At 43.1% G+C, this 13202-nt stretch overlaps 1 protein-coding gene across 1 annotated transcript; it reads left to right on the forward strand.

Annotated features, from left to right (window-relative positions):
- The first annotated feature begins 217 nt into the window (after positions 1-217).
- LOC134372454 (vomeronasal type-1 receptor 1-like) lies at positions 218-1210 on the forward strand. The gene has a single exon (XM_063089950.1). It carries the CDS (start codon positions 218-220, stop codon positions 1208-1210), a length of 993 nt encoding a protein of 330 aa, XP_062946020.1.
- The last annotated feature ends 11992 nt before the right edge of the window (positions 1211-13202 follow it).

The raw sequence follows: 13202 nt of genomic DNA on the forward strand, positions 1-13202 counted from the left end.
GCTTACCAATTGACATTGAGGTTGTTTACATAATAGAGCTTCAGTAAATAATCTTTGCACACATTAGCATATATTATTAGTATCCACTGAGAATGAAATACTCTGTGTTCCTTTAAGCACAGGAAACTACCAGCCACAATCATGGTAATGCTTCTTTCATTCCTCTACTCATTCCTCAGATGTCAGTAGAAATCAACGTCCCGTAGGAATTGATGTGATGGTTTCTCCTAACCTGGAGATGGAGATCATCTTCCTCACTCAGGCCAGCATTGGAATCCTGGGAAATTCCTTCCTCCTTTGTCTTTATAACTTTATTCTGCTCACCGGACACCAAGTGAGACCCACAGACTTGATTCTCAGCCAGCTGGTCTTCGCCAACTTCTTGGTGCTCTTCTCCAAAGGGATCCCCCAGACAATGGCATCTTTTGGACAGAAATATGCCCTGGATGATGCTGCCTGTAAAGTTGTCTTTTATCTTCACAGAGTGGGCAGGGGGGTTTCCCTCAGCACCACCTGCCTCCTGAGTGTCTTCCAGACTGTCAAGCTTTCTTCCAATTATTATCCAAGGTTGGAGATCAGAATGAGATCCCCAAAGTGCATTGGTTTCTGCTGTTTCCTTATATGGATCCTGCATCTTCCCTTAAACACGGTAGTTCCTTTGAATGTGACTCAGACACTAAATGGCAAAAATATAAGTATTATGAGCAGAAATTTTGGCTACTGCTCTGCCTCCATTTTAGCTAAATTTATAGGTGGACTATATTCACTCACATTCTCTTTCTTTGATGCAATAAGTTTGGGCCTCATGGCCTGGGCTAGTGGCTCCATGGTCTTTATCCTACAAAGGCATAAGCAGCGAGTCCAATACATCCACAGCAGCAGCCTCTCCAAGCCCAGACGTTCCCATGAGGGCAGAGCCACATGCACCATCCTGGTCCTGGTGAGCTCCTTTATTGTATTTAACTCAGTCTCTTCCATTTTGACTGTCTGTCTTTCTTTGATGGATCCTGGCCAGCGGCTTGTGCTCACCTCTTTGCTTGTGACTTCGTGTTTTCCAACATTCAGTCCCTTTGTGCTTATCAGCAGTGACACCCGAGTCTACTACTTCTGCTTTTCCCACTCGGAAAGAAAAACAATATTTTTTCCAACCTTCTCATGCATCAAAGGACGTCACTGCTCCCCCGGGAAACCATCTCCTCTCTCCTTATGACTGTTAAGTGCCAGGTCCTCTGTTAGGAGTCTTGATACTCTGTGTTTAAGGGATCCACAACCATTGCCCTCATTGAGCTCATTTTGTACACACAAAGTAAGCTTGCACTAATAATTACGTAAAGATTATTGAATGCAAATTTCTTATGTTCTTCAACAGGGATAACCAGGGTTTTTTGAGATTGAAGGGTGGCAGGACATGCCACCCCAAAATATGCCACTTTGACAGAAGTGTTTCTGAACTGAGATGAGTTCTTTTCCCTCTCACCAAATGAGTAAACAGCCTCTAATGGCAAACACTGCAGTGATAAAGAGCAGCATTTATTTGAGGGGCCCTTCACGGATTTCAAGGCAGCTAAAGAAGCTTAAAAATCTAGAACTCCCCAAGAGCTTAAAATCACCAATATTTGTAGGGCAGGAATTTGGGTGAGAGTCCCGGGAATTGTGTGGGTGTCTGACTGGTCCGCGGTGAAGTCAGTATAATTGTTTCTGGCATCTTGAGAAATGTTTTCAGGGCTCCTCGAAGTCTGTGGGTGTACTGCGTCAAAGCAGTCTTGTGAGAACAGGTGGTCTGGAACATCTCAGAACTGTCCTTAGCAATGTTATCTCTCGTCATTAATCCTAAAGCAATAAACTAAAGAAAAAAACATGTTGTATCTTTACATTATCTTTACTTGCAAGGAAAGTACGTCTTTATGTAATTTCTGGTTTCACCTTATTGTTAAGCAAGCTTTTTAAAATTATTCTTATAGGTTACATGTATTTGTGAGGTACAAAATTGAATATCGATTCATGTGTACAATATGTGGTGATCAAATCAGGATAATTAGTATAGTCATGTTTACAAAGCATAATCAATAATTGTGACCCTCAACTAGTTTCTCGCCTGTCCCTCTCTCCTCCCCCACTCCATTTTCCCACCTCTAATAATCACAGTTGTTCTCTTTTTTTTTTTTTTTTTGAAAGTTTAATGTATTATTGTGGTTGGTTTGTTTCTTTTCTTTATTTCTTTATTTTGCCTTCCACTTATGAGTGAGGACATGCAGTATTTCTCTTTCTGTGCCTGGCTTATTTCACTTAACATAGTTTTTTCTAGTTCATCCATCTTGGTGCAAATGGCAATATTTCATTCTTTTTTATGGCAGAGTAGTATTCTATTGAGTATATATCTCACATTTTCCATATCCATTCATCTGTCAATGGACATTTAGATTGGTTCCATATCTTGGCTATTGTAAACAGAGCTGCAGTAAACATGGGAGTGCAGGTGTCCCTTCAACATGAAGACTTCCATCCCATGGGGTATATACCCAGCAATGGGATTGCTGGGTCGTATGGCAGTTCTATCTGTAGTTGTCTGAGTAAACTCTGTAATGTTTCCATAATGTCTGCACTAACTTACCATCCCACCAGCAGTGTAGGAGGCTTCCCCTTTCTCCACATCCTTGCCAGCATTTGTTATTCTGTCTTTTTGATAATAGCCAACTAACTGGTGTGAGATGCTATTTCAGTGTATTTTGATTTGCATTTCTCTGATGCTGAGTGATGTTGAGCATTTTTTTCACGTGTCTGTTGGCCATTTGTATATCTTCACATGAGAAATGTCTATTCAGATCCTTTGCCCATTTTTTTTACTTGTGTTACTTGTTTTCCTCCTTTTGACTTGTTTCAGTTCTTTGTATATTCTGGATCTTAATTCCTTGTCAGATGCATAGTTTGCAAATATTTTCTCCCATTCTGTAGGATGTCTTTTTACTCTGCTAATTGTTCCTTTTGCTGTGCTGAAGCTTCTCAGTTTGATATAATCCCATTTGCTTATTTTTTCTTTTGTTGTCTGTGCTTTGGGAGTCATATCCATAAAGTCTTTCCCAAGTCCTATATCCTGAAGTGTTTCCTCTTAGGAGTTTTATAGTTTCAGGTCTTATGTTTAAGTCTCTAATCCATTTTGAGTTGATTTTGGTATATGGGGAGAAGTACAGGTTTAGTTTCATTCTTCTGCATATGAATGTCCAGTTTTTCCAGCACCATTTATTGAAGAGGGAATCTTTTCCTCAATCTATTTTCTTGTTGCCTTTGCTAAAGGTCAGTTGGCTGTAAGTATGTGGCCTGATTTCTAGGTTCTCTATTCTGTTCCGTTGGTCTTTCTATTTTTATGCCAGTACTTCGCTGTATTGCTTACTTTAGCTTTGTAGTATAGTGGGAAGTCAGGGAATGTTAAGCAAGCTTTATTGGCATTCCCAGGAATTCAGGTCAGGCTTGGTCAAGCAGTTTTTCCTCTGCTACTTCCTCCTTCCCCCAGCTGAGTCCTGTTCTGACTGGGGCCAGGGAACAGCTGAAAATTGGGGGTCTGTCCCCTGATTTCATAAGGATTACTTTGAGTCAAAGGCACTTAAAGAACAGCAGTTGCATAAAAGGGATGCTAACCTTCTCCCTTTTTTCCTGAATACGAGAGAAAACAACTCCAATGTGGAATATGTCCTCCTTTATCAGCAGAAAAGAAACATTTGTTGATGAGGAATCATAGCCTAGAGAATTTTGTACAATCAGACCTTGTTAAAATAATCCTTCTATTCCTTTAGCCTTTACCCATAATTTAGTTACTCTCCCACCATTGCCTCTCTTCGTTCAAACCAATACAAAAGCATGTAGACTTTGACATTTCTTTGGGTCTTCATTTTCTCATGAGGGTTCTTGTTTTATGCAAAACTTACAATAAATTTGTATGCCTTTCTCCTGTCAGTGTATCTTATGTCAATTTAATTCTTAGTCCCCACCTGGGACCCTTAGGAGGTAAAGGTAAAGGTTTCAACTCCCCTGCAAGATAACATAATGAAAGAATGTTACCAAGTTTGAGGATATAGAAAAAGAAATCACCATGTTGTTGGCTGTCATGAAGATCCAGAAAAGTCCCTGCAGTGCACTTGACTTTCCCAGTGCCCAGCTCCTCTGCATGGGCAGCTTCCCCTGTACTAGACTCCTGCTGGGAACGGCTTCTCCACTCTTGCCATACCAGCAGCTAATCCCATGTCCACTTCATGGAGTTCACAGGCGTCAGTGACACCTGTTGTCCTGCAGCTTCCCCTCAGGGCCTTCCTTCAGGTGGGTTAGCAGCAGCATGCCTCCATTGAGTTGCTTCCTTGTAATCTACTTTCCCTGGCACCTTAGATTTACGATTTCTGCCATGTTCCAGAGAGCAGTCTTCAGCAAGTTCTTCCGTTGCTGCATCCGTCAACTCCTCTGCCATCTAATGATCCTGGTGATGTCCTCCTCGAAAACGTCTGAACCCAAGCTGGGGAAGTGGAATCGTTTCCATCGGTGCTCTATCTCAGGCCTGCCGTAGTGTTATTTTTATGTTATATTCTATTCTATTATCACCACAGTACAGCAAAGCATACCATATCATATATCATATGCCATATCATTTTATATTATTTCATTTAAGCTGTATTTTATGTTGGGGTTTAAGCTGTATTTTATGTGTTATATATTGTACAGTAATCATTTGTATTATATCCACTAATAGACTCTATGCCTTATCGGTGATTCCTGTATTCTTTTGGAGGACGAGGGGCCCAGAATGAGCACCGCACCACTCTAGTCGGCGTCTTGCTGCCCCCTCCATGATTTTAACTTTTAAAGGGAATTTTTGATACACAAATATTGTAAAAGGCTAGAAGGTCAAATCAATTTCTTTATGTTTTCCTACCTTTTTTTCTTGTTTCAAACTGTCTTCCTTTTTAAAAAAATTTTTTATTGAATCAAAATTGATTAACATATTACTAGCATATATGTTACAAATCATAATTATTCTTTATGCCGCTGTCCAATCTCTCCCCATCCACTTCTCCCTCCCCCTACCCCCCCCCTAATTACCCTAGATTTCTTCTTTCCTTCTGAAAGAATAATGGTTACTCTGTTGATTTGTTGCCTAGATATCTGTCCAATGCTGAGAGGTGTGATGAGGTCCCCCAATATTATCATAAAGCAGATGCTTCTTCTGTCACTCTGGGATGGGCTTTGTGGAGAGAGACATTCTCTTCTTTTCTTTATCTCTGCTGGTGACTCTCCTTGTGTCAATGCACTCCAGTGGCTGGCAGACCATCGGCATGGTGGTTGTGTCATCTAGCTGCTTCTGTGGCAGCCATGGTTATTGTGGTGGTGGTGGGCCACCCACATGGAGGTGATGTTTTTTGCATGCTCCTTGGGGCTGGCAGTGTGCCTGGTTTTGGGAGTGTCTGGTCCCGGGATCCATGCCTTGGGTCCCTGGGTGGACCCCAAGGCCCTGGCATGGTGTGCCTGGTTGTGGGAGAAGTGTCTGGTCCCTGGATCCATGCTTCTGGTCCCTGGGTGGTCACCAAGGCACTGGCATGGTGTGCCTGGATGTAGGAGGGGGGTTCAGTCCCTGGAACCATGCCTCTGGTTCCTGGGCAGTCTCTGAGGTACTGGCATGGTGTGCCTGGTTGTGGGAGAGGGGTCTGGTCCCTGGATCTATGTCTTGGGTCCTTGGGTGGTCCCTGAGGCAGTGGCATGGTGTACCTGGTTGTGGGAGGGAGGTCTGGTCCCCTACTCCATGCCTTGGGTCCCTGGCCTGGCCCCAAGGTGCTAGTGCAGTATGCCTGATTGTGGGAGGGGGTTCTGGTCCCCTTCTCCATGCCTCAGGTCCCTGAGTGGGCCCTGAGGTGCTGGCATGGTGCGCCTGGTTATAGGAGTGGGGTCTGGTCCCTGGCTCCATGCCCCAAACCCCTGGGTGGGTCCCCAAGGTACTGGTAGTGTGCCTGATTGTGGGAGGGGGGTCCAGTCCCTGGATCCATGTTTCAGGTCCCTGGGTGGACCCCAAGATGCTGGCATGGTGCGTCTGGTTGTGGGAGGGGAGTCTGGTCCCCTTCTCCATGTCCCAGGCCCCTGGGCAGGGCCCGAAAGCACTGATTGTGTGAGTGGTTGTGGGCAGGGGTCTGGTCCCTGGCTCCATGCCACATGTCCCCTGGTGGGCCCTAAGACCCTGGTGGTGTGCCTGGGCTGCAACTAATTTTTTGTCCTTTGCTTACTTCTAAAACGGGGGAATTTCCTGTGGGAAACAGTACTTGAGCTGGTGGTTGAGCTAAATTGCTGTTTTGTTGCTATTTCCCTAGGGAAGGCTTTATATGCAGCTCGGGGTTTAATGGTTGACCTTGTGTGTACTTCTTTCTCTCCAGAGACCAAGTGCACCTAGGTCGTGTAGAAACTCTGATCTGGGCCTGAGTTTTTTCATCAAACTGCACCCCATGCAATTCCCTATCAGTCTCCTCTGAGTGGTCGTGCACTGACTGGGGGGTGGATCAGCTGACCTTGCTCCATGTGCTCAGCAGTTCCAGCCTTAAAGTGGCCGTGGCACAAAATGCTCTGAGCAGTTTTTTTCTTTCTCTCATCATGGTTTGCCCCACCTTCATGAACTCCGTAGGTCTCTCCTCCTCTTCCCCTGAGCTCCAGCAGCCCCAGCTTGGCTGATGTTAACATTTTTATAGTTGTAAATTGGTTGATTTGTGGAGAGAGTGATGCTGGGGACTGTCTATTCTGCCATCTTGACTGGAATTCTTTTTCCTACCTTTCTGATTTGCAACTTTTAATTCTGTAAAAATGAGTAATCAATTTTCTTAAAATTTCTTATTAAAGAAAATAAATGATGCTGCACTGTGGGCCTGTGAGATTTTTCTTTTTTCTTTCTTTTTTATTTTAATTGGTTATGCATGTTCATGGGGTACAAAGCTGTGCCCATGATGTGATGACTATGTCAATACTATCACCATGCCCATTACCAGAAATTGCAATTATTCCCTGTGCCCATTACCCAATTAATACCCAACCTCCCTCCCCTTCCCCCTCTCCTACCCCATGTGCAACCGTTGGTATTCTCTCTCTCTCTGCAGTGCACCACTGTGGTCTTTCCTTCCTTCTTTCTCTCTTAGCTCCCACTTAATGAGTGAGGACATGCGGTATTTTTCCCTCTGTGCCTGGCTTATTTCACTTAACATAATGTTCTCCAAGATCATCCATGTTGCTGTGAATGGCAGAATTTCATTCTTTTTTCTGGCAGAGTAGCATTCCATGGTGTATATGTACTGCATTTTCTTTATCTAGTCATCTGTCGATGGACATGTACATTGGTTCCATATCTTGACTACTATTGTAAGTACAGCTGTGGTGAGCATGGGAGTGGAGGTACCCCTTCAACATGATGATTTCCATTCCTTTGAGTATATGCTAAGAAGTGGGATTGCTGGGTCATATGGTAGATCTATCTGTAGATGTCTGAGAAAACTCCATACTGTTGTATTATTTTGCAGTCTCACCAGCAATGTTGGAGCTTTCCCTTCTCTCCACGTCCTTGCCAGCATTTGTTATTCTCTGTCTTTTTGATTATAGTCAGTGTAACTGGGGTGAGATGATATCTCAATGTGGTTTTAATTTACACTTCCCGGATGATTTTACATTTCCCAAAGGGCACATGGAGAAGGAGTGTGACCTGATGGCCTTAGGGCCCTGGCACTGAGGATATAAGGGTGAAGGGTGAGCCCATGAATGGTTGTGTCTAGAAGGCACCATCTGGGAGATCTCAGGGGAATTGCCTGAAAAGAGAGAGTGTGGCTCTGCATACCAGGCCCAGAGGCTAGATATCTGTCTGCCCACCTGCCTGTTGTTGCTGTGGACTGACACAGTGGTCAATGGAACCATGAGGACAGAGTGGGCCTCAGTAGCAGCAGGGCTCAATATCTCCATTGACTGGAGGAGGATGAGCAGTGGTTGGATGTGGGGAGGGAGGCATGAACATGGAGTCCATGCAGAGAAGCTGATCATGGAATAAACTGTTCCCTTCGTGGCAGGACTGTATGACCTTTGAGGACGTGGTGATTTACTTCTCCCAGGAGGAGTGGGGGCTCCTTGATAAGGCTCATAGATTCCTCTACGTGGATGTGATCCTGGAGATCTTTGCACTGATAGCCTTGCTGGGTAATGCCCTCATATCCACCCCCCCCCCCTTGACTTAATCTCTGCCTTTCTTCTTTTCCCCTCTGTGCTTCCCACACCTGGACCATGGGCTCTGCTACCTTCCCCATTTCCACTTTCTTGGCAGGTGTGCTGTGGGTGCCAGCAATGAATTTTGTGCACTGCCCTGAGCAATACAGCCCTCCAGCAGCCCTAACGCCTCTCACCCTAATGCATTCAGAAAAGGGTTTGGGACTCTTGCAGACAGGCTAATGGATCTCACCTTGCTTGGCCTCCTCTTGTTGGGATATTGGTGTGCAGATCTATGACACCTCTATGCCTGTTTCTGCCCTCTTCCTCTAGCTGACATTTTCTCATGCCTGCCTGTGCCAACTGTAGGCATTGCTGTGGTTGATAAGTTACATGGACCATGGACTGATTTTGGAATCTCCCTTCTAGGATTTTTTGCTGTATTGTTTTTCTTTCCTGTGAACTCTTGTGTGCTGAGTTGCTCTGGGTCAGTGCTGATCACTCACGTGTCCTGTCTTTCCCTTAGGACTTATATCATGCAGGTCCCATGTAGTTGTAGAACTGGGGCTGCAGGCAGAGGACTGGCTGCTTCACAGGTTGGATGTGGCAAGATGGTCTTAGAGGAGCCCTGGCCCTGGTGAGTGGCAAATGGTCAAGGGCATGAAAACAAGGCTGTGTTTACATCATGCAAGGAATCTGTCCTGTGTCCACTGGTGTTTTGTTGCAAATGTCACTGGTCACATCTCTGTCTTTTTTTTTTTTCCATACATTAAACTTTGCTGATTTGTCATTTCATCTGTGATGTCTGGCCCTTGGATGTCCCTACATTTTTGCCCTCCATGTGTCCCTGTTCCTCTCCACTGCTCCCTGTGCAATGATCTTCACATCGTTAAGTAGTTCTTGAACACCAGGTACTCTGTCCTAATTGGATTTTTCTGGGCTTGGACACAAGGAACAGCAAGCACATGTCAGAAGTGGAGAGGACCACACTAAAGGCTATTGGCAGATGAGTGAGTTGGAAAGCCGGCCCTTCCCTGACCTGCACCCCATCCTTGTGTCCTTTCTCTGATGAGGTCTTCATTCTGTGTTCTTCAGTGGCTTACTATTGCCAAGCAGCCTCTTCTTCAACCTGCTCCCAGATCTGCCAGTTCTGTTGTTCAGAGAACAATCCCATGGACTCATTTCTTGGTCTGTCTGACATACTTTTGTTTTCTTTTTCTTTTTTTTTACTGTTTTTCCTTTTCTATCTTTTTTTGTTTGTTTGTTTTGTTTTTTGACATCTGGCTGGTACAGGGATATGAATCTTTGTCCTTGGTGTTATAACACTGTGCTCTAACCAACTGAGATAACTGGGCTACCCCGACATATGTTTTGGATGGGGCTTCCCGTTCTCACCAAAGTCAACATACATTTCATCAGCATTTCTCTGCTTTGAGATTTTGGCATGGAACTGAGGTTGAGGAGGTGCCTTCCGAGAATAGTGTTTCTTTAGAAATGTCCCAGGCTGGGACTTGTAAGTCAGATCCGTCTACTCAAAAGTCTCACCCCTGTGAGACTTCTGTCCAAATACTGGAGGATGTGCTGGACCTGCCTGAGGACCAAGCAGGATACACTGGGCAAAAACTATACTCGGGTGGCACATGTGAGTGGATTCTGTTTCAGTACAAACATTCACCAGCACCAGAAGCATTACAGTGGAGAGAAACCCGTGGAGCAGGATGTGGACAGGGCCACGTGTGTGATGAGCTGTAGATTCCATTGTCATGGAAACCCTTCAACTGTGGAAATTTAGGGGAGGGCTTTCCAGATATCTCACACCTTCACCAACATCAGGCCACTCCCAACTGTGGGAATCCAAACAGTGGCATCAAGTGTGGGGAAGGATTTCACAGTGGAGAAAGTCGTTACGAGTGGAGTGAATTGGGAAAGGTTTCCAGCCACAAATGCACACTTGTTCACCACCCCAGAATCCTCATTTTGTGAGTGCAGCAGGTGCATGAAAGCCTTTAGCCCCAAATACAGACTTGTTGAACACCAGCGAATCCATACTGCAGAAAGGCGGTGTGAATGTGGCAAATGTGGGAAGTCTTTTAACCACAATTATGCCCTCACTCAACACCAGACAGTTCACACTGGAGAAAAGCCATATGACTGCACTGAGTGTGGAAACTCTTTTTGCTGAACCTCTCACCTCAATAATCCTCACAGAGTTCTCATGGTAGAAAGACCTTATAAGTGTGGGGAATGTAGGAATTCCTTTACCCAAAATTATGCTCTCACTCGATACCAGAGAGTTCACACTGTAGTAAACCCTTATAAGTGTGATGAATGTGGTAATTTATTTAACAAGAAGTCCTAACTTATTAAACATTGGAGATTTCACACTTATAAGTGCAGTGAATGTGCACAATCCTTTAGACAGAGCTCCATTCTCATTCAACACAGGAGAGTTCCTACTAGATAAAGGCCAGGTGAATGCAATGAATATAGGGAATTTTTAAGCCAAAGATGCAGTCTTGTAACACATCAGACAATTCACACTGGAGTGGGCCTTATGAGTGTGGTGAATGTGGCCAATGTGCCAAACCGTGTAGGCAAAGAAAGAACAGAGTGTGCTATTTTCTTGCTTAGTAAAATTACAATGACAAGAACTTTGTGAGGGAGCCATCTCCCTGAATTGAACTTCATTTATGTGAACTTCTCCAGTGGGGTGATTTCTCGTAAGTTCTAGCTACTCAGGAAACTAAGGAGCTGTATTGTACTCTCTACCCTGATCAGGATTTACTAGAATGTTGTCACTTGTAGTTCCTATAACAGAAGACATTTCACCTCTACCACCTGGCAGGTTCTTGCAGTGTGCGTCAGTGACCACCCCAACGTGCTCTGGGAAACAGACTTCTGTGCTCTCTCATTTGCTGATGGGAATTATGAATAATTGGAACTCCCAGGAGATCTTCATTCCTTTCCATCTGAGTAGAGAAAAGACATAACCCAGTTTCACCCCGAGTGCCTCCTGATCTGAGTTCTGGTGGTGTCCTGCAGAGAAAGATTACATTTCCTAGGGATCTTGTTAATCTCATGTGATGATTCTTGTGATGAATTTTTTTTGCTTCTAAGTCACCAACCCAGGAATTGCTTGCCAAACATTGCTCTGGAGTGTGCAATAAATGCCTTTTTCTTTAATTCTCTTTCATCTTGGGTGTTCTCTTTATGCTGTGAGGTGCTCCAAAAGCATAATTGGGTTCTGGCATCATGAAGGGGTGATAAAATTTTTTGCTGTTCCAAACTTTGTGTGCGTCAGAGGGTGACAGTATAATAGCAACAAACAAACAAACAAAATCTCTTTAGTTTTAGCATTAATTTGCATTATGACTCAAGGCCTATTTTACGGGCTGAGTTGTGTTTTTGCAAAAAAATATTATGTTGAAGTCCTAAATCCCAGTATTTCAGAATATGAATATATTTAGTGATAGGGTATTTAAAGGGGTAAATAAGTTAAAATGAGGTCATAAGGGTGGATCATGATGCCATATGACTGGCGTTACAAGAAGAAAGGACACATACACATGTAGGGGACACCATCTGAAGGCGCAAGGAGAAGATGGCCATCTTCAGTCCAAGAATACAGGCCTCGGTTCCAGTGCATTCAAATGAAGATATATCACAATATTTGGGGAGGGACATGGGCAAGTATCTCTGTCATTTCTATTTTATTTAACAAATAATTTAGTTTTTAAAAATAGAGTCAGTTAAGGTAAATCTTTGATTAAATTTTGGAGGAAGAAAAAAATGACTCCTAATGAATCAAAAACTTACTACAGGGATTCTCATCCTCATGTTAGCCAGCCACCAAAACAAGCAAACAAACATACAAACAAACAGAAAACTTAACTGTGGGTAAAGAAGATCTGGTGTATGTTATAACATATCCTAATAGCATGGATCATTTGGCTTTTTATGATAATAAATCAGATTGGTTTGAAGATGGTCTGGAGAATTCAGCAATAATGGCAAGTAAATAGAGTTAATAAATATGTACTTCCCAGTACATTTAAAAATGAATTAAAACGTTTTGGGGATAATCTACCAATTGATAATGTGTTCTTAGTGTCAGTTGTACAGCAAGTGATTCAGAGGATAAAATATGCAATAGGTATGTGGACTGTGTCAAAATTTTATCAGTAAATATAATAATCTATATAGCATTCAATAGAGTTAGCCAAAAAAAGGAAGTTAGTAAAGAATCAAAAAATGATGTATGAAGCACAAGAATTGTGGGGAAAAAATTAAAGCATATTGTATAAAAATATTGAAATAATTTTAAGTCATTGACAAGTTGGCCAATTGACTTGGTAGGAGAATTAACAAAAGCTGCATTAGCGAAGTAACAGGAAGAGCCTGCAAATCCTAAAACTGCTGAACATTTCCCCATTTATCAACTGTAGCCTTTCAAGTACAAATTAAGAGTTAAATAGTCCCTGGTGGGTGACAGATGATCACAATTAAGTTAATTAAGAAAATTTTGCTCTGCACGAAAGGGATAGGCATCAATGTGTGTGTCTTAATATGGTTTGATAGCACAAGATATAGAATTTCTAGAGGTGGGCTGGCCGGATTGCTCAGTTGGTTACAGTGTGGGGCTGATAGCACTAAGGTCCAGAGTTCTGTCCATGTACTTGCTAGCCACGCTGCTCCCCACCCCACCCCCCAAAAAAATATCTCTAAATTTCTAAATGGCACTGGAAACTACATTGATTCATATCTGAGAAATCAAAAACAAAATATTAATAGTAATTGAAGAACTGTGTGGAAAACATACTGTCATGTGGAATAACATTTGGGGTTTGAGATTCTTTACATCCCTGATTATCTTGCTATTTATAACTTACCATCTTTTACTCATGCTGTACTTAAATGAGTCTTTCACTAAATGGGACAGGAAGTTTTATCTTTGGCACTAATTAGACACATTAGTAAACTACTCAAAGTTTCCATTTTCTAAT

The sequence above is a fragment of the Cynocephalus volans genome, chromosome 3 (assembly GCF_027409185.1).
Source record: "Cynocephalus volans isolate mCynVol1 chromosome 3, mCynVol1.pri, whole genome shotgun sequence".
Classification (NCBI taxonomy): domain Eukaryota; kingdom Metazoa; phylum Chordata; class Mammalia; order Dermoptera; family Cynocephalidae; genus Cynocephalus; species Cynocephalus volans.